Genomic DNA, 22,410 nt, shown 5'->3' on the forward strand with positions numbered 1-22,410 from the left:
GAGGCAGTGGGTTCAAACTACAGCATAGCAGATTTAGATGAAATCTCAGGAAAAACTTCCTAACTGTAAGAACAGCAGGACAGTGAAACAGACTGCCTGGGGAGGTTGTGGAAGCTTCTTCCGAATGATGTGAACAATTTGTAGAATGTACTGACCCTGGGGCAGCAGGTTTAAAACAAATAAAAGGAAGTTCTTCACGCAGCGCACAGTCAACTTGTGGAACTCCTTGCCTGAGGAAGTTGTGAAGGCTAGGACTATAACAGGGTTTAAAAGAAAACTAGATAAATTCATGATGCTTAAGTCCATTAATGGCTATTAGCCAGGATGGGTAAGGAATGGTGTCCCTAGCCTCTGTTTGTCAGAAGGTGGAGATGGATGGCAGGAGAGAGATCACTTGATCATTGCCTGTTAGGTTCACTCCCTCTGGGGTACCTGGCATTGGTCACTGTTGGTAGACAGGATACTGGGCTAGATGGACCTTTGGTCTGACCCAGTACAGTCATTCTTATGTTCTTATGTTCACAGGAGTGTTCAAAAGCCTAGACGGGGTGCATTTGGATGTAATGACATGCAATATCCCTTTCAGCCCTGGCTCTAAGGATATTGAGGCATGTGTTTAAATTCAATGTGTTGAATGTTTTAGTTCCTATCTGGTTATGTTTTGGCTATGCTTGCTTATGTGCCTTCTCTTTTACATAGAAGAAAATGCAACATAGCATTTGTGCAGGAATTTTCATTTTCAAAGCACGTTCCACTTATCAGCCAGTGAATCTTTGCAGCACTCCTGGCTGTGAGGTGAGTTTGGGAAGAATGAAACACAGCTGGGTTAAATTCCAAATAGACCAAGGGGTCAGTATCAGACAGAAGTCAACAGTTCCTGGCTCCCAATACTGTGTTCTGACCACTGTCCTACACTGCTCACTCACTAAGTGGGCTGGGGTCTAGGACTCCAGAAAGTTAAAAAACCCTGACATATGTCTTTCAGAATACTAAAGCGGGAGTTATTCTGGAGCCTGGTCCAACTCCCATGGAAGTCATTGGTTTTATACAGACGTCACTGGGATTGGATCAGACCTCTTTTCTTTTTTTACTATTGAAATCATTCAGAAATCTTCCCTGCTGGTACATGTTGTGCCTTTTTTCTTCAGGTGGCTGGATGACCGCAATGTTAATATTTGTGTTTGCAACAAAACTGAGAAAACACACTGCTGGAAGTAAAGATGATGTAATCAAGTGAAAGGGTTTATACAGCAAGTACTATGGTCTACAGTGTCCAGCACAGGCAGTAGGCTAGAGACACTGTTTGTGTAAACAACTGACTCTTTCAGTTTGCTTGTTAGCATTAACCTGACATTTACCATTAGTTGACATGCCTCTGAGAAGTTGGTGATTTACATTGCTGTGTAAATCATGTGTGCCCTTCAAGTGTGGGTTGGAAACATCCAAGGTGTGTCTAAACTGGAGAACTACATTCCATTATCTCATACACTCTCTGTCTCTCTCTCTTCATGCAAGATGGTCTTGTGGTTTAAAGTACTAGATTTGGACAGCTTTCACAAAAATGAATAATCTCTGAAAATCAGGCCAGAAATGAACATTAGGAAGAATACAGTACATTTGCAGTCAGTTAATATGGGGAAAGTTTGGACCCGTGTCTCAACTTCCTATAATGTGGTTCCTTCTCTGAAGTTCCCTATAATGGGCTGAATTAAAACTCCGAAGGATAAAATTCTGGTCCCACTGAAGTCAGTGGGAGTTTTGCCATTGACTTCAGTGGGGCCAGGGTTTCACCGCACATCTAAACTTTGGGAAGGTTCTGTTCCAACTCTGCCCATAGCGGTGTATACGCCTCTCTAGACCACATGTGTTCTGTAAAACGATGCCTAAAAGCCAGCCCATTGAGTAGCAATGCATTATTTGTTGTTGTAGCCAGGTGGCTGGAATTGAAAGCAACTCTATTTGTTATTAAAGAGGACACAGGTACATACCTGTTTAAGATTCCCCTTCCATTTATGAACTCTACTCACACGGCTCCTTTAATTACTGATTGGTTTAGTGTTCATTATTTCACCCCAGATCTTTGAGCCTTACTAGTCACAACTGGGCTTTATTGCCTCAGTAGGTAAAAGGGAGGTTATTAAGGCTGGTGTCTTATCTGAGGTGTGCGTGCACACACACATACACACATGCATTGCCATCTTTTCAGTGCCTTCCTTGCGAAAGCACCGCTTGATCAAACCAATATTCCGTGTCCTTAATTAATTACCTCTGGTGCAAAGAGCCTTATCTTCTGTGCTCGGAAATTGCAGTGATTACTCCCCCGCTGGAAAAGCTTTTTATAGGATTCAAGTTCTCTATCGTGCCATTGTCCAGCTGCAAATTGGCCTGCAGACTGGCTTGTGCCATGGGCTCTGACCTCCTAATCTGCCCACTCATTCCTCCCCCCCAGCCCAAACTAATCAGCTAGATGAACTATCTGCAGTTGGCTTTTGGGTCTTCTCACTGCCTTTGCAGCTGCCCCTGTCTGAGTAATTAATGATAGCTCTGTTTGTTTATGGTCTTGAGTTACTAATGCTGTTGGATGGAAATGCATTTTTACCTCTGGGACCTGCCAGTTTCCTGGTTCCAATCCCACCTCTCTGGCCCAGGTCAATTTGTGTGTGTAAATAGATTTGCCCTGTAATAGTTGGTGGGAGACTGCTTCATTTACCAGTTCCATTATAAATGAATTGGGCCAAATTCTTCCACTATTGCTCCAGTGCAATTCAGTGGAATCAATGAGGTTGCTCCAGGGTAGCTGAAAAGAGTCTCCCCTCTCTTTTTATTGTGAATACAATCCTGGGAAGAGCTGAGTGTGACACACTGACACGTTCCTGCACTATCCTAAATGAACTTGATTGAGTGGAGTTGAACCTGATTGAATTAGGTTAGTAACTTTGGGTTCATTGTATTACAAATGCAGTTGTGTACATGTGTTATTGTGGAACTGTCGGTATTTCCATGGGAAGGGTAAATAGGAAAGCAGCAGAGGGTGATTAGGCAAATTCACTCAGGTTGTGAGATCTTCAGCAAAGCCACCCTCCTGAAGAGGTGCACCTATACTAGTTCAAACTGGAATCTCATAAGAACGGCCATGCTGGGTCAGACCAAAGGTTCATGTAGCCTAGTTTTCCAACAGTGGCTGGTGGCAGCTGCTTCAGAGAGAAGGAACAAAACAGAGCAATTATCCAGTGATCCATTCCTTGTCATTCCAGTCCCAGCATCTGCCAGTCAGAGGTTTAGGGACACACAAAGGATGGGGTTACATCCCCGACCATCCTGACTACTAGCCATTAATGGACCGATCCTCCATGAGCTAATTCTTTTTTTGAACCCAGTTATATTTTTGGCCTTCACAACATCCCTTCCAACAAGTTCCACAGGTTGACCGTGCATTGTATGAAGGAATACTTCCATATGTTTGTTTAAACCTGCTGCCTATTAGTTTCATTGGGGGACTCCTGGTTCTTGTTTTATGTGAAGTGATAAAACACACTTCCTTATTCACTTTACGTTATTAATGATTTTATAGACCTCTATCAAATACCCCTTAATTGTTTCTTTCCTAAGATGAACAGTCCCAGTCTTTTTAATCTCTCCTCTTATGGAGGTCGTTCTATACCCCTAATCATGTTGTTGCTCCTCTCTGTACCTTTCCCACTTCCAATATATTTTTTTTGAGATTGGGTGCCCAGAAATGCATTGTGACAAAGTTCCTCCTCTACCTTGGTGGGTCTTGCACTTATTGGTGGATTTGCTCACCTCAGTGATCTTCCCCTCTGATGGAACCACAATCTGGGTCAACTCCTCCTGTGTCTGATCAGGAGTTGCGAGCTTTGGGGGGGAACCCAGGCACGCCCTCTACTCCAGGTTCCAGCCTATAACAGCTGCATGACAACTACAACTCTCTGGGCTACTTCCCCATGGCCTCCTCCAAACACCTTCTTTATCCTGACCACAGGACATTCCTCCTGCTGTCTGATAATGCTTGATTGTCTGATAATTCCTCAATCCTCCAGTAGCACACCTTCTCAGTCTCAGCTCCTTGTGCCTCTTGCTCCCAGCTCCTCACACGCGCTCCTTCTCCTGGCTCCTCCCTCCTGATTGGAGTGAGCTCCTTTTTAAACCCAGGTGCCCTGACTAACCTGGAGCAACTGCCATTTGGTTACCACAGTACTAGGGATTTATTTAGCCTGGGGCTAACATACCTGTTCTTTGGTACTTTACTGTAGCCATCTGGCCTTGCCCCATCACATAATGTAGTAAGTTGTGGGTGTACCATGGCTTTATATAGTGGTATTATGATAAGTGGTATTATGATATTTACTGTTTTAGTATCTATCCCTTTTCTAATGGTTCGTCACAGTCTGTTAGCTTTTTTGACTGCAGCTACACACTGAGCAGATGTTTTCAGAGAACTATCCACAGCGACTCCATGATCTTTTTCTTGTGTGGTAACAGCTAATTTGGACTCCATCATTTTGTATGTTTAGTTGAGATTGTTTTCCAATGTGCATTACTTTGCATTTATCAGTGTTGAATTTCATCTGCCATTTTGTTTCCCAGTCACCCAGTTTTGTGAGATTGCTTTGTAACTCTTCACAGTCTGCTGTGGACTTAACTATTTTGAGCAATTTTGTATCATCTACAAACTTTGCCACCTCACTGTTTGCTCCTTTTTGCAGATCATTGATGAGTATGTTGAACAGCACTGGTCCCGGTACAGACCTCTGGGGGACCCCATTATTTACCTTTCTCCACTGTGAAAACTGACCATTTATTCCTACCCCTGATCTCTTATCATTTTACCAGTTATTGATCCATGAGAGGACTTCCCTCTTATCCCATAACTGCATACTTTGCTTCAGGGACCTCATCAAAGACTTTCTGAAAGTCCAAGTACAATATATCTACTGGGTCACACTTGTTCGTATGTTACCTGACCCCCCTTCTACTAGATTGGTGAGGCATTCTAGTAGATCAGTGAGGCATGATTTCCCTTTACAAAAACTGTGTTGACTCTTCCCCAACAAATCATATTCATCTGTGTGTCTGATATTTTTGTTCTTCACTGTCATTTCAACCAGTTTGCCTGGTTGGGCTTATTGGCCTGTAATTGCCAGGATCACCTATGGAGCCTTTAAAAAAAATTGATGTTACATTCTGCCACTGGTGACCTTAGGCATATCACTTCTCCTTTCTAAGCCTCTGTTTCTCTATCTGTAAAATGAGGATAATGATGCTGATCTCCTATGTCAAAAACTTTTGAGATCTACTGATGAAAAGCACTAAGTAAGAGCTAGGTAGTGTTACCAACACGTAAATTACACTGCCATGAATATGATATCTGAATTTGGCCCACCAACATGTGGGACCCTTTGCGCCACGTGATGAGAATCTGAAGACAATCAGAGACCCTTCATCCATGGAGGAGAGTGGGGTGCGGTGTATCATTTAAGGTCCATATTGAATCAGAACTCTTGGGTAGAGTCCATCTTGAGCTAGAAGGCTGGTTTCCCTGAAGAGGCTCTGATCTTTCTCAGGAAATGCTAAAACAAGTCTATGGTGGGGGAAAAAGAAAATATGCCCATTCTGGCCATATTGTTCTCTCTAAGGACTTGGCGAAAGCTGAACCTGCTGTAGAGCCAGTGGAAGTGACTAAGGCGCTGAGAACCCTGCAGGGTGGAAGGGATAGGTGGGTTGGTTCAGAAAGGAGCTCACTAACTGAACCCTGCAGTGTAGTTCTTAGGGTCTGGTAGTGAACTAGCTTGGACAGTTTTTCTTGGAGGTTCTAGTTCATTTCTCCTACCTGGTAAGCTATTTCTCTACTCAACAAGCCTAGTATCCTGCCCTGTTGTGCCCTTTGCAACAGCACCCTTGACCATTGGTGCATGGACTGGACACCCATGTGCAGATGATATTGTGTATACCTTGACATCGTATTTGTGAGCACTTTGACAGTGAGCTTACATTGATGTCCATGTTGTTCTCTAGCACAACACACAGTATTCGCTTTCCTGCCTGGGAAATCCTCAATCCTTTCTTCACAGGAAGCTGCGAGGAGATGAACTGTACTCAAAGGCACTGGTTCTCATTGATGCTAACGCCTCTTTACATTACAAAAGCGATATAAAGAGACCTTAGTGGAAATGAGAATAAAATCCCATCTGTTTTCCTCCTATGGACTATGGAAAGAGTTTTCAAAATCTGTGCAGCCTGACTTACAGTTGAAAAGAAGAATGTGTCAGGCTTCCACTGAATTATTAGGCCTAGGTAGCGTAGCCAGAAGTCCATGCTACCAAACCATAATGATGGGAGCTATATGACAATCTGGGTAGCTGGGAGAGCAAGGTCAAATAGACATCATAGTGCCCTGCTACATCTCTTGCCTATATTAATCATGGTGAGTGTTCCTTGTCTTTATACCACACAGGTGCATCTTGGGATGGATCAATTATATGTCAGTGTGAATGAAGGACCTGACTACAGGGGCTGTTACAAGACAAATTTAGTTCAATCAGTCAGGCAAATATCTTGTATGTTAACCACATACCTGCACTGAATAAGTCTTTGCAGCATGTGTGTGGGAGGTCCCTGCGCCGATTTGTCCGATTTAATTATAGATGCTCTACCCACCTTCCTAATTGCTTCTTCATTAGGAAGTAGCTTGTTGTTTCTTTTTTCCCTCTAGGAACTAAAAATAATCCACTTTTGTTTGTTTCTGTAAATATTTTTTTTTCTTTTGCCCTCGAGGAGATAATTATTTCTATTGTTGCATGAAGATGGTGGCCAATACAGGAGGAATAATTAGAGCAGATGGCTGTGAATACTTCCCATCTAAAAGACATCTAGGGTAATAAAATACCCACCCCCCCATGTCTCCTCCAAATATGTGCTTTGCTTTCCTTCAGGTGGATTCAAGTGGGGGAAGGGGGGACGGGAAATGGTTTCCCTGGTGAATTAAATTGAGGAGCTGTCAAGAGTTCACTGCCCGGAAAGTGAGGTCCATGTACTCCATCACTGAAATTAAGTGTTTTCAAATGTGGTGTAGAGTCCTGGGTCCATGGCATGGGGAAATATACACTGTATTCCATCACTTGAAATGTTAACCTTGTCTCTCACTAGTGACTGGGAACAAAACACTTGCTCTATAGTTGCTGGTTAAATGGCAATCTGTCACTCCTGCAGGAAAGGCGTCCTCGTGTGTGTCAATCTCTCTGATATGGCTGTAGTGTTCCCAGCCTTTGCTTGTTCACTGCTTCATGACCAGGAGTGGGTAATGGCTATGTTACTTAAAGATGTATTCCCTCCTCCGCCCCCCTGTTAGATAGTAAGTGGTTATAGGGATATTTTTGTATGCAGGAAAGCAAGGTGGTAGTGGTTATTATTTTGGTATATAGTATTAGCTTTGTGCTCAGCACCTTAAAGACATGTCTAAAGTTAGATGGCAAAATCCTGACCCCAATGAAGTCAAAGGCAAAACTCCTGTAGAGTCAGGATTTCACATGGAGTCCTTGACCCAAAGAGCCTTTAGTTTAAATTCACAATATATAGGATAGGCTCTGGGTGAAATAACAAGCAATGTGCTTTAGTTGGGTTTTTGATTGCTATTTACTGTATTAGCTTTTAAGCTGTTGGTCTTTGATCACAGGATCAGGCTTGTTGTCTTTCGGGGGAGTGTACTTGTTCTTCTATAGGTGCTAGTTTCCTTAAAAAACAACAACAAAACACTATTAGGTGTCTGAGATTAAGTGCACTATATGCTCTATAGCAATCACTTCACCTGCAACTGAGGCCTGGTCTACACTACAGACAGAGAGGATGCTAGTGGGGGTGGGCATGTGGGGTCACATGCCCCCCCAAATTTGCTGCTTGGCTTGTACTGAGCATGCTCACATGGACTGAGCATGCTCAGTAACACTGCTGCAGCTGGTTGCCCTCACTCTGCCCCCACCACCCCACATACTATCAGCAGGCACAGATCATCCCTGACTACAGAGTTAGGTCAACGTAAGGCAGCTTAGTTATTTCAACTTAACTCTGTAAGTGTCTACAGCTCCCACCAATGTAAGTCGCCCACTATATCGACTTAATAACTCCACCTCCATGAGAGGTAGAGCACTTAGGTCGATATGGTTAGGGAGATGCAGTTTATGTGCAGACACTATGTTATTTATATTGCCTGTTAGCTGTCATAGAGGTGGAGAGGGTGGCGCTCCAGTTGTGGACCCCGCGCCAGGCTCACAGTTCCGACTGTCAGCCTCACAATGCCCCAGTGGAAGTGCTCCTGGTGAGGATGCACACCATGGAAGAAGGGGCATAATGTGGACATGAGTCAACACTTTGATTACTGCGGTGGCTGTGCGTCGATGGCTGTGCAGTTTCTCATTGGAGTCTGTTTTTGAAGTTCTTTTGTTGGAGAATTGCGACTTTTAGGGTTACTCAATTACAGACCTAAAAGTTGCTGATACAGACAGGCTACCACTCTGAAACCTGTCACTTAATCTTTGGCATTATACTGCATACAGCGTATTATAGGGCATTGGCTCACTACTGACTTGATGGCCTAGTGTCACCTGTGGTACTGAAGATTTTTTTTAAAAAAAGTCACCAGCATGTCCTCAGGAGAACCATCCCTGCTACCTGCATCTACACAGGCTCTTAGCTGGGATATGGAGTTGGTTCTCAATCACTTGTCCTCATCACTCCCAATCATCCCTTGTAGTGGGATACCATGAAGCTGCAATAAAGGAGGAGATGGGGTGGTGCAGCAGGAGGGTTAAAATGTCTAAGTAAAAACAGGACTGAAATGTGTTTAGAATCTGAGTCTGGGGTGAACTTTTGTGTTTTGGGTCCATTTGTAGTTGTTTGTTCAGCAGTAGTTTGAGATCTCTAGGTTATGCCTGAGTTTAATATATCCGACAGTGCAGCAGGGACTGCACTGATCTCTCTGTACACTGAGACAAGGATCCTTTTGTATTTTTCTTTACATGCCTCATTTACAATGAGCGGCCGTGGTTACAGCTCCTGACCCATAGCATTGGCATATCTGTAAATGTAAAGACAAGGCAGAGGGGGGAAATATGTATCTACACGAAAGGAAGCAGCGCACAAACAAGCCAGTGGTTATAAGGAGAGTTCCACAAAACCTACACTCCTCCTCTGCTTGGCAGTGGCCCAGAAGTCAGCTCTGAATCCAGGTCTGGGTGTGTTCAGAGCTCCGATTTCTGTTTTGGGCCCACATCACTTCCACTCGCAGAAAAGCTGGATCAGAACCACCTCTGGTGACAGATGAAATGAAAGAACAAAAGACGGCATAAGCAGCGCTCAACCCCATGTACTCCTCTCCCCTCCCACTGGTTCCACAGGCTCATCAAACAAACGTGTCCCGAGAGGCGGTCAGCCATGACCTCAGCCACTGCAGATGCTGCTGCTCTTCAGTGTTAACAGGAACTGTTTATAGAATGACATTGCAGGAGTGCTGGGTGCTAACCAGAACCAAAAAATAGTCTCGCTTCTATGGACAACTGTATGCGGCTGTTCTTTGCCTTCCATGGTCACCACTAAACAAAGCGGGAGTGGGAGGGAAGGCTGAGACCTGCTCTGGAGGAAAAGGGAAGAAAGTGGAATTGTGACACAATGAGCCAGTATGGCTCCTGTGCCCAGGGCCGGCGCTTCCATTTAGGCAGCCTAGGCAATTGCCTAGGGCGCCAGGATTATTGGGGGGCGGCAGGCAGCTCCGGTGGACCTGCCGCAGTCGTGCCTGCGGAGGGTAACCTGGTCCCGTGGCTCCAGTGGCACTGCCGCAGGCATTCCTGTGGACGGTCTGCTGCTCCCAGGGCTCCGGTGGATCTCCTGCAGGCACGGCTGCGGCAGCTCCACCGGAGCTGCAGACCAGCGGACCCTCTCTGCAGGCCAGCGTGCGGGGTGGCAAAATGACCGTGCGCCTAGGGCGCTAAAAACACTAGCGCTGGTCTTGCCTGTGCCCATCTAATACTTGATAAAAAGGGCTACCCTGCTATATACTCTGTAGCTACGTAGTATCTTTCCTTTGAGGAGCTCTCGGTACTTGACAAATCTTACTAACATCAGTTATAACACCCTTGTGAGGTGGAGGAGTAGTGTTGTCACACAGGACAGAACAATACGTAAGGCCACCTTGCCTTTAGGATAATTTTATTATATTAGTGCCAAGAGATCCCATTGCACTGTGCACATAGATGAGAGAATGCCTGTCCCAAAGAGCTTACAGTATAAATAGACAAGACCGAACAAGTGGGGAAGTGACTTGCCCAAGGTCATAAATCAGGTCAGTGGCAGAGCCAGAAACAGAACCCGGCTCTCCTGACTCCTAGGCATGGCCAGATCCAGGTACTAGCAAAGGATGCAGGTGCTTGGGGCAGCCAATAGAAAGGGGCGGCACGTCAGGGTCTTTGGTGGCAATTCGGCGGCAGGTCCCTCAGTCCCTCTCGGAGTAAAGGACCTGCTGCAGAATTGCTGCCAAAGAATGAAGAGGTGCGGTAGAGCTGCCACCGAAGTGCCGCCAATTGCGACTTTATCTCTCCCTCCCCACCTTCGCCGCTTGGGGTGGCAAAAAAGCTGGAGCCGACTCTGCTCCTAGGTTAGTGCTCATCCATTAGGACACGCTGCTATGTAAAACCCTTCATAGCTCTGCTCCTCCCTATTATTGTCTCATGGGTTTTTACTGTCTCTCTCATGGCCTCTCAGCTCCATCAAGGGTACCAGCCTAGACTGTGCACTTCTCCCATAATCTTCTTTCATGCTGCCCTTTGCACGTGGAGCACGCTCCTTGAACTGATCCATCCTTTTTTCCCCTTCAAGTCCCTTCTTCAGACCCATTCCTGCCATGCCATTGACAGGATTTTGCCAGCTGGTCAGGCCTAAGCCTTGAGCTAGTGTGGCTGGTTAGTATTTATCTATTTGTATATTTATAGTTTTTTTTATCCACTCAAAAGATTTAGAGCCACCAAGCTGGGCATACAGTGGTTTATGGAAATTGTGTCTTCTCGCTGTTATCCTTGTCTTCCCTGCCCACTTCCCTTCTGTTGTTTGTTGTACTTGCTCATTTCATCTTGACTTGCAGGCCTTGTGGAACAAAATGTCCCCTGCAAACATTAAGGGGAAGAGAGAAAGAGTTGAGCCAAAGAGTAACAGCCACTTTGACAGGAAAAATCGTCTTGTGAATAAGGCACTGGGACTCAGTCACAGACTTCCTGCATGATCTCGGACAAATCCATTAAGTCTCTCTGTGCCCCAGTTCCCCAGGGGATAATAAAACTTCCTTAGTCTGTCTTGGACAGTTAGATTGTAAATTCCTTGGGGAAATTCCTTGTATATGTGGAGCACCTAGCACTATGGGGCTCCTAGTGCCCCATAGTACATAATACAATAAACAAAAGTAACATCTATTAGAGCGATTTAGGCCTTTTCTGAGTTTGGTCCTTAAGATGGATGAAGGTTCTTATTTTGTGGACTGTTTCCCATCCATAGTTGGCTTGGGAAGCATCACTACATCTAGGTTTTGGTGTCACATGGGACAGCATTGGGAATAGTAGCTGGCCCCTGCCCAGGGGGATTGTATTTGTGTTCATGTGGGGAGGGGAGGATGAAGATAGAGAGACATATTTCATGTTGGAAAGAGAGGACATAAATGAAAAGAGTTGAGGAGTCAGTGTCATGTTGACAGACCCCAGTCATTGGCAGGTGGGATCGAACTGGGGACCTCTGGAGTGTAGCGCATAAGCCTGTACTGCATGAGCTAAAAGCCAACTGCTTCTTAGCTAAGGCAGTAGCGCAGACTCATTTTATCTCTCTCTTTAAGTGGTCTTGGTGCCATTACTGGGACAGAACACCACACCCAGGAGGTGTGTGGGTTACATCTGCACCCTGTGAGAGACTCTAGGTCCAATGATGAGCTTCTGTTCTCAGGAAGCCAAAATCACAAAGCGACCATTTCTTCTCAATTCCTCTAGAGACTTACCTACCCAACGAGTCATACAGGTACTAAGTAAATAAGAGCAACCACAGCCTAGTGTATTACTTTTATCCATGCTTATCACAACATAAAGGGCCTGTTGAAGTCAGTGGAAAGACTCTTCTTGACTTCAGTGGCCATTGCATCAGACTCAATAAGAGCCTTGTCTCAGAGGAATGCTCCCAGATAGGAGGAGGCAAACCATTTGATAGTAACCGTATATCAGGCATCACCCCTTATATACTACACAGAGTGGCCGAGATGCCATCAGAGAGGTAGCTATAAATGCTAGGATATTGCTGCATGGGTTGGTCTGCCCTGCCATTTAGCAAAGCAGCATTTGCTCTGCTGAGGTATACTGCAAAGCTTTGGAGAAGAAATGAAGATGTTTTACACCTCCTTCTTTGCTTGTTCCACTTTGAACAAAAGTTCCTTTAATGTTGGAGATTCCCCATGAAGAATTAAATATTTACTTTAGCAAGGACCTGTGAAAGGCTTGATTTTTCTGAAAACCCTGCTTCCTCACACAACCCATCTGTGGTTTTTCCATTTCTCTGTTGCTGAGAGAAGCTTATTTTCTTTAAAGTGATGAGTATTTATCTAAGGTTCAAGGCATCTACCCTATCCATACTTGACTCTCTATTTAAGACCCACCTCTGGCATGGTGCCAACAGTGAAAAGATTTGATTTGTATGTTCATTGCATATTATTGATCCCCTTCTCCTAACCTCTGGCTGTATTTGTCAGTCTATATTTACATTGTGAGCTTCTCATGGTAGGACCACCCTTTCATGATACGGTGATAATTAACAGTCAAACTGGATTTGTCAAGAACAAATTATGTCAAACGAACCCAATATCCTCCTTTGACAGGGTATCAAGGCTTATGGATGATGGGAAGTAGCAGATGTGATATATCTGGACTTGAGGAAGGCTTTTGATACTGTTTCACATGCTTTTTCTCATGAACAAACTAGGGAAATATAGCCTAGACAAACCTATGAAAAAGGTGGGTGCACAACTGAGTTGGAAAACTGTACTCAGAGAGTAGTTATCAGTGGTTCACAGTCAAGCGGGAAAGGCTTGTTGAGTGGGGTCCCACATGGATCTGTCCAAGGTCTGGTTCTATTCAATATCTTCATAAATGATTTGGATAATGTCATAAAGAGTGCATTTATAAAGTTTGTGGAAGATACCAAGCTGGGAAAGTTGCATGTGCTTTGCAGGACAAATTTAGAATTCCAAGTGATCTTGACAAACTGAAGAAGTGGTTTGAAATAAATAGGATGAAATTCAGTAAGGACAAATGCAAAGTACTACACTTTAGAAGGAATAATCAATTGCACAAACACAAAATGAGAAATGACTGCCTAGGAATGAGTACCGCAGAAAAAGATCTTGGAGTTAGAGTAGATCACAAACTAAATGTGAGTCAACAGTGTAATGCAAAAAAAAAAAAAAAAAATGAACATCATTCTGGACTGTATTAGCAGGAGTGTTGTAAGGCCTCAACTAGAGCATTGTGTCCAATTCTGGGCACCACAACTGAGGAAAAATGTGGACAAATTGGAGAAAGTTCAGAAGAGGGGAACAAAAAATGACTAAAGGTTTAGAAAACATGATGTACAAGGAAAGACTGAAAAAATTGTGTTTGTTTAGTCTGGAGAAGAGAAGACTGAGGAGGGACATGGTAACAGTCTTAAAGTACATAAAAGATTGTTATAAAGAGGAGGATGATAAATTGTTCTCCTTACCACTGAGGACAGGACAAGAAAGAATGGGCCTAAATTGCAGGAAGTGGGATTTAGGTTAGACACTAGCAAAAACTCCCTAACTGCAAGGATAGGGTGACCAGGTGTCTGGTTTTTGACTGGAGCACCCGGTCAAAAAACTGTCCAGGTGGCAGCACTGGGGAGGGGGGCTGGCAGGTTCCCTGCTAGCCTCCATGCTGTGTGGTTCCTGGGAAGCAGCCGGTATGTCCCGTCCTCTGGCTCCTACATGTAGGGGCAGCCAAGGGGCCTCTGCGTGCTGCCCTTGCCCCAAGCCCCACCCCCACAGCTCCCATTGGTCAGGAGCCTGTGGACGGGGTAGCTTGCAGAACCACTTGACCGGCTTCAGCATAGGAGCTGGAGGGGGAACATATCACTGCTTCTGGAAGCTGCTTGAGGTAAGAGCCATCCAGAGCCTGCATCCCTGACCCCCTCCCAGGCCCCAGCCCCAGCCCTGATCCACCTCCCACCCTCCAAACCCCTCAATCCCAGCCCAGAGCACCCTCCTGCACCTCAAACTCCTCATCCCCAGCCCCACCCCAGAGCCTGCAACCCCAGGCAGAGCTCTCCGTCCTGCACCCCAAACCCCTGAGCCAGCGCGGTGAAAATGAGCAAGTGAGTGAGGGTGGGGAGAGTGAACAACAGAGGGAGGGGAGGATGGAGTGAGTGGGGGGCAGGGCATGGGTGGGGCCTCAGAGGAGGGGGCAGGGCAAGGGTATTCAGTTTTGTGTGAGTAGAAAGTTGCCAACCCTATGTAAGGATAGTTAAGCCCTGGAACAAATTATGTAGGGAGGTTGTAGAATCTCCATCATTGGAGGTTTTTAAGAACAGGTTTGACAACCACCTATCAGGGATGGTCTAGATAATACTTAGTCCTACCTTGAATGCAGGGGACTGGACTATGACTTACTGAGATCCCTTCCAGTCTGTTTCTGTGATTTCTGTGAATGTGTAGAAAGCACTCAGCACATTGTTAGTGCGACTGTAAATAAATAGTACTATCTAATGTTGACAAATTGTATAGTCAATTTCTTGACCACACTTCAGTTCATTATGAAATATACTCAAGAGACTAAATAGCCAGTCATGTTTAATGCTAAAAGCCAATAATAATGTAGTACAGGAAAAAGGTTCTATATGATTCTCCGGGAAGCCGTCTTGTGCAGCACTGTTACATTCACATTACGCAGAAGGTGTGCTCCAGGAGTTACACCTCTAAAGCCATCTTTATATACCCTACCAGTTTACAAGTACACCTCTACCCCGATATAACGCCACCCGACGTAACACAAACTCGGATATAACGTGGTAAAACAGCACTCCGGGGGGTGCGGGGGCTGCGCGTTCCAGCAGATCAAATCAAGTTCGATATAATGCGGTTTCACCTATAACGCGGTAAATTTTTTGGCTCCCGAGGACAGCGGTATATCGAGTAGAGGTGTAAAAGGTACAGCGTACATCACCTGAAACTAGAATTTTACCAGTCAGCTTTTTACCTTGTTTTTCTGGTACTATGTACTGCTTATCTCTTTGTTCTGAATGCATTCCAGATACCAAAAGGCATGAAGGCATCTCCTAGGTTTGTACTAGGACAAAACAATTATATGTCATGTCTTCTTCCTTTTGGACATTCCAGTACTGGCTTGGGAGAATAACACCCTACCTGTTGCTATGATAAAATAATCATATGTCCTGATCCTGACAACTTTCCTATGTACTTAAGCCAAAGTTTACGTCAGGTAATGCAAGGTGTTATGGGATACATACGATTAGAGAATAGTATGATGATAAAGGTAGAGGCCAATTTAGGTTATATAACTGCCATGCTATTTGTACTTACTTCTATTTGTGCTTAACGCATACTAATATATATATATGGTGCAGGTAATCCATATCAATATGATCTATATGCTAGCTAGCATATATTGGTCACTTCTAATGTTCCCACGAGCAAGGTGTGTAGGAGTCTAAAAAGATTTGGTTCCAATAAGGATCTAAGCTGTGGAGACCAGATAGCAGACTTGATGGACCATTAGTCCCTTCTAGTGTAGCAAATTCTTAGCTACCTAAATGTTTGTTTTCCAAAAAGCACCCCTGCCAGTCTAAAAGTGGTGTATGAACCGTCAGTATAAAACATTGTTCAGCAAAACACAAAACTGATGGCAAGTCAACTGGGAAAAAAACCCTTACTTCCACCCTACAAACTACATTTCAATTACTCAAGCTTCTAGCAAAATCTGTAGTGAGTAAGATATACCTGGCAGTGTGTCCTGGAAATTTGGGCTTGTTGAGCCACTGAACTAAACAAAACCTCATCCCTGTCCCCTGGAGAATGCCCTGCCTCTAGTTTCCTACTACTGATATCTGGGAACTGTTGTCAGGATCATGGCAGACCATCTGATTTATCAAGATAGTGTATGGGGACAGAGATTCTGAGGTAGACAGGACTGAAGCCACATAGGGCTTCATTGATCAAAATCAGTGTTTTGAATTTCACTCAGAAACAAATGGATGCAATCTACAGAGAGTAGGTGTAATGTGCTCCAGAGGAGAATCATCAGTAAGGAAGCAGGCAGGTGCGTTTCATACTCGCTGGTGTTGCTGAATCTGCCATGATACATGGCTCTCATCACTCTGATAACTGGGTTCCTCACAATCATAAAGGGTTTTATCTTCACAACACCCTGTGAGGTAGGAAAGTATCATCCCCATTTCACACATGGGAAACTGAGACAGGGGTAGACTGATTTGCCCAAAGCCACTCAGGGAGTCTGTGGATGAACCCAGGTTTCTTGAGTCCTTGTCATGTCCTGTCTACTACATCAGTCTTTTCACCCTATAGAGAAACCACATAAATCCTGGGTTGCACTGATCCAGTATGATGGTAATAAGCACATGGATCACTGTGGTGTATACGTTGCAAATATTGACTAATCCTTGCAGTACCTCTTGAGGTAGGTCTATTGCCCTAGACATGCTATCTAGCATTTCCTATCCAGGCCTAACCTTTGTGGGGAGCCTAGGTCTGCTTTTGAAGTAGAGTGTGAGTTGAGTCTAGATATTTTAGTGGAGAAAACACACACCAAGAAACTTGGATCCCCTCCTCTCCCTGTTGTTAATTAGAAGGGGGAGAGCTGCATATTAGAGGGTGGGGGGGACATACAGCCCAACTAGCCTAGATGAAAAGGCATTGCCAGAGTGAATGAACTTCACTTAAGGTATGCCAGGTAAAACTGGGGTCCATTTTCCCCTTGACAAGTATTTCCATGCTTGGTGACAGCAGGAGGTTAGGACAAGGACCTGCATGACCACACTTATCATTTGTTTTAAAGTTATTTCCAGTTATATATTTCTTTCAAAATAACAAAAGGTCAGTTTTAAGACCCTTATTTTCTTTTTCAGAGGCACCTTCCCCTCCAATTCTGTGGGCGATGGTCTAAGAACTCCAGCTGGCTTGATGGGCACCTGCCACAAGATGGCGCAAATGTCACGGTAGAAAGAGGCCAGACGCTGCTGCTGGATACCACCACTGGCATCCTCAACTTGCTGCATGTCAAAGGTCTGAGGAGGTTTTTGTCTGTTTGTTTCATCCAGGTGGTAGAGTTTCACTCTCTCCTTCCCTTCCCCCAAACAAATAAACTGTGCCAAGACACCTGGTCACACAGGAGCGTAAGGGACAGAGCATCAGTGTTTGGTAAACATAGTGAGGATGGGAGGAGGGATCTGTTTAATTATTATGTATGCAGAAGGCATCGTTTATGCCGTTTGAGGCATAATGACAATATGAGTAGGAATGCTTTTATTCCTGACTGCTGAAAGTGCAGCTCTTCTGCACAGCCATCAGGGATAATAGTGGTACTGGTAACAATAATCAGCTATGTCTTGTGTGGTATCTTGGATGCAAGTGTGTTGGAAAAGCCTTTACAGAACTAATGGTGTTGTTACAGAATTATAGGCTACAGTTACAGAATGTAATAAATAATCCATGATCCTACCACTCTGTTGGTGCTGTGTAAATAATACAGCACAATTAAGAGAGAAAGCATCAGATTTGTAGTACTTACATACCCTGAGTCAAATTCAGATTTGGTGTAAATAGATGAAGCTCTGCTGGAATCAATACACAATTTAGGACAAAAATAACCTTCCTCCATTCACCAAAAGAAACATTTCCATCCTCGAAATGACAGCCCCAATCCTGCATACCCATCTTCACATGCTTAACTTTAAGCGCATGTGCTACTCTTTTCAGGCTTGGGACCTAAGAAGTTAGCAAAGGACTTCGTGTTGTTTTTAAATGCTTACATTTAATGGTTTGTAAAAGAGATTTCTTAACAACTGTCATAGGTACTAAGGCCCAAATCCTCAAAGGTATTTAGGCTCCTAACTCCCATTGAAATCAATAGGAGTTGCACATCTAAATATCTTTGAGGATCTGTGGCTAAACCTTCATTGAGGACTATAGACACAAGGAATGTGACATTTTAATGTATTTTAACTCACTTTTTGAGTTAACAGACCATAAAGAAATCTGAAAATGGAAACAACTTTCCTTCCCACTTCTACCCCTGGACCAGAGATCTCCCAAAATAGTGGGATGGAATTTTATCAGGTTTCCTTCCACCTGAACAAATAAAATAAATACTTTAATCAAGCTGGGGTTGAGATCAAGCATGAAAACTCTTTAGCCAAATCCTCCACCAACCTCCCGCTGAAAGTTCTAAGCCTCTGATCTTGGTAATGAATGAGTCTTTTTCAGCCCGGATGAGATTATCCTGCTGGAATGCATGTCTGTATCACATGTATGAGGTGAGTCTGAACTAGAATACAGGATCCAAAGTCCTAACAAGTTTGGATCTAAATCTGAGTCTGAACTTTGCGGTTCAGCCCAAATCTATGAAATGGATCCAAAGCAAGAAACTGAATAAGAAAGGAAGTTCAGACACAACTCCGAACCGTGGGCTTGATCCATCAGTGCAGTGGAGTCTATGGGAGTCCTTCCATTGTTCTGAGTGAAGTTTGGATACAGTGTCTTTATGGCTTGGACTCATCTTATATTCAAAGCATTTTTTCCCCACTCCGTCATGCTCCTTTTCATTCTCAGACAAGCCCATTCAGCTGACACACACTATATAGTAGGTACGGTACAGTTATTAAACCAACATTAGAATGTTTTAGACCCAGTGACTCTGAGAAGGACATTTTATGATACCAAGCACACTTCGTTCTTCTGTATTGATTTAGGTGGAATAAATGGGCTGAAAGAGTCACAGGTGTTAACATGACCCTGAAACTATCCAACATTTAACAGTTTTAAAAAGAGTTCAGGGTTTTATAACCAGATACCTCAGCCTGCTTAGTACCATGGCAAACGTACTATTAAAAATCTTTTAAAGTTATCTATTAATTATACAGAAAAGCAGGGAAAACAATTAAAGCAATTGAAATGTAAAGTGTTACATCAGGGTTTCATTTTAATCAGGTTCATTGTTCTCTTTCCCCTTAGCTGTAAAGAGATTTTATAAGGGAAAACCCCCTGTATGACCGTCTTTTAGACCAGAGGTTTTCACAACACATGTTATGTGGCCGCTCTAACAGTTTTCCCTACAATACTTAATTAACTTCTGTACTTGTTGAAAAGCAGCAAACTCCTTTCTGTAAGTGGCAGCAAGGAAAGATTCCCCTGTGCTCAGACTCACCCCGCATCACCGACGGAGCTCTTGATGCTAATAAGAAGGGGTGATCCCGGCAGGCTGCATGCACCACATGGGAACTTAGGTAGGAGCCCCTTAGTAGGGCATGTCTTCTCCACACTGGGGCTGGGCGGTAGGAAGTAGAGATCCCCATTTAGCTCCCCCGGACTTTGTTCCTATTATGCTCAGAGCTTGTCATGGAGTGGGAGCCCCTCACTGTGCTGGGGATGTGCCAAGCCCTGCAGCAACCTGGAGTCGTTGACCTGCCGCAGTAGCTAGAGCAACTGTAAATAGCGAGTGCAGCCCCAGGCGCAGGAAGCGATGACCCATCTCTGTCCCTGCCTCCCATGGCCCTTCAGCAAAAGACAGCCCCGGAAAGGTGGGTCAGGAACTCACCGGACGTCTGCAGCATCCCAAACTCCCGGTGTGGGGGAGCTACCCAAGGAAATGTCCTGGTGACTAAACGCCGCAGCCATCTGCACTGACAAGAGCAGCTTCCGGTGCCATGCACGTGTCTGCGGAGGCCCAGCCCACAGCTCCCAAGAAGGCTTTGTGGAGCAGGGTGCTGATCTCTGCTGGCAGCCCCAGCGCAGACACCAAGGCAATGCATCTCACTGCCCTTGGTACCAGCTATTCAGGAGCAACAGATGGATGCTGCAGGGAGGGACTGCTGCTTTGCCCTCCTGATCTCCACCCATGCTTTGGTGGCTGTTGTGGCTGCAAAAAAATCCACCAGTGGCCACATGCAAGAAACACAGATGGTGATAACTGTACTTTTGGGGAATAAAGAGAAGAAGTTAGTTGAGATGGGCTGGAGCTGTTGTTACTGCTGTTGAGGTTTGTTCCTGTTCTTTAGAAGACAAAAGAAGACAAACACACAAGAGGAACATGGAAAAAACAGCAAAGAGAAAATGAAGCTTCTGTCTCAGGTGTTGACTCTCACTTGCAGACTCAGTGCTGGAGAAACAGAAGCCCAACTGGAGAAAGACAAGCCCATCACACAGTCTCAGAGTGGCTGATAAGACCTGGCAAACTTGTGCCATCATTGGGCCATTTAGGGCATTGCTTTTAACTACCTCTCTTGGGTGACAGGCTTACAGCAGTGTTGCAAAATATAGTCATGGCTGGCTAAGCCAGAGCGTTATTAAACAGAAAGCAAAAGGAGAGGGATAGGGTAGAGAAGGAATAGAACACACTTAGAATAGAACAGCTACATCCCAGGTGGCATTTGGGATTTAGCTGGTGAAGGTGGCAGTGTCATCTGGGTCTCTTTCTCTGGCTCGGTTTGCTCAGGATGAAGACTGCACAATGATGACCCTGGGATCCAGTGGGACTCAGGAGACTGAAGGGGTGGCAGCCATGATGGCGAAGCTCGCTCCTTCCCCTTCTTTCAGTCAGTCCGTGGCCACAATAGCCATCTTCTTCCCCAAAAAGTCTTTTGCTGAGGACTACAAAGGAAGTGTTGGGTGGAATAGTCTATCCCCTTATTATTTTGTCCACCAATTAGGTCTAATTTTCAACAAAACAATTTTGTTTAACTGATGTCTGACACTTCTCTTGTTTACCAGGCATGAGGTTAACACAGTCCTGGTGTTCTATCAGGAGGCCTTTTCATTTGTATTAATTTAGCTTTTCTCTTTCCCTATTGCACCTCTTCCCATCAGTCTGGCCCTACAGGCATAGCTGGATAACTTTGTCTTGGTTTCGGACAGGAGTCCTTTGCAGTGATCCAGCTACACCTCCCCCTGGCCTTCAATACCATCAGTCATAAGGTCCTGATGAGGCAAATACAGGATCACTTCAGCCAACAGACACTGAAGTCATTGCAGATATGGGCTGAGTTTGAACTGGTACCATAGAAATAGCACATTTTTTATCCCTGTCCAGTCTTCTGTGTCATCCAGTCACCTGCTGCAGATACCCATTATTTCCCTGGTTTATAGACTGGCTGTGATGCTTGGTTATCTGAGCCATTCTTTGTTATGCTCAGTCCATTTGGGTTGTGCATGATGATACTATTTGCAGGCAGTTTCTAGTTCATATTTTCTTTTTTTAATCAGACAGAGACATTACAATTAAAATACCGTAAAAGTGATTCTAGCAGTATTGCAATAAGCATGTTTTTTAATTAAAGAAAGAACACGGGATGTACAAATAGTTCCAGCTAATGGGAAGTTGCATCCAATGTATATTTTAATTGAGTTTTAAAGAGACTGGGGGCGAAGACAGTCCTCTCTCTTTATTGCTCTGTGATGGGATCTCTAGGTTGTTACAACAATGTGCATCAAGTCTGAATTAATTATAGTCAACACATCATAAAATTCCACCTGTCTTGGAAGAAAGGAGGGACATTTTATTTTTTATTTTTTAACAAGAACTCAGTGTTTTTCAATGGAATTTAACTTGTAGGACAAGAAATTCCCTGCAGGGGAATTCTGAGGCCTTTACAACTGTAGCAATTCGACAGCTTTTCTTTTTCTTTCCCTTAATTGTAAATCCTGATTTGTGGCTCAGTTTAGGGCACAGGCATCTATTTCCACCCCTGTTTTGACTGGGATTGGAGCATGTGTATCAGACTCCTAGGGTTCTCGTTTGCCAACTACATCGATTTGCCTTGTGTTTGATTACTGCCAAGACTCCTCCAAGGCTTCCCAGGCTGAATTCTGGCAGATCAGTGGAAGCTAATCCCAGCTCTGCTAACAAAAGGAACTGTGTATGACTCCTGCAGAGATCAGACTGGAAGCTTAGGCAGCATGGTCCCTCCTTCCTCCACTCACTGGCATGGAACAGTCCTGTCTCTGCAAGGAGAGCCTGCTGCAAATGATCTGAGGGAAAGCTCTCTTGAAATCCTACTAGAACTATTGTAGGTACTTTTATCGCCCCATTCCCATAGTATTTTGCAATGCTTAATGTA

At 44.4% G+C, this 22,410-nt stretch overlaps 1 protein-coding gene across 1 annotated transcript in view; it reads left to right on the forward strand.

The window, feature by feature from the left end:
- PKHD1 (PKHD1 ciliary IPT domain containing fibrocystin/polyductin) overlaps positions 1 to 22,410 on the forward strand; it is a 394,719-nt gene that overhangs the window by 120,742 nt on the left and 251,567 nt on the right. The window contains exon 36 of the mRNA XM_032796706.2: positions 17,206 to 17,362. Coding sequence (XP_032652597.2) covers positions 17,206 to 17,362 — 157 coding nt within the window. The remainder of the gene's footprint in view (positions 1 to 17,205; positions 17,363 to 22,410) is intronic.

This window comes from Chelonoidis abingdonii, chromosome 3, assembly GCF_003597395.2.
Source record: "Chelonoidis abingdonii isolate Lonesome George chromosome 3, CheloAbing_2.0, whole genome shotgun sequence".
In the NCBI taxonomy this organism is placed as follows: domain Eukaryota; kingdom Metazoa; phylum Chordata; order Testudines; family Testudinidae; genus Chelonoidis; species Chelonoidis abingdonii.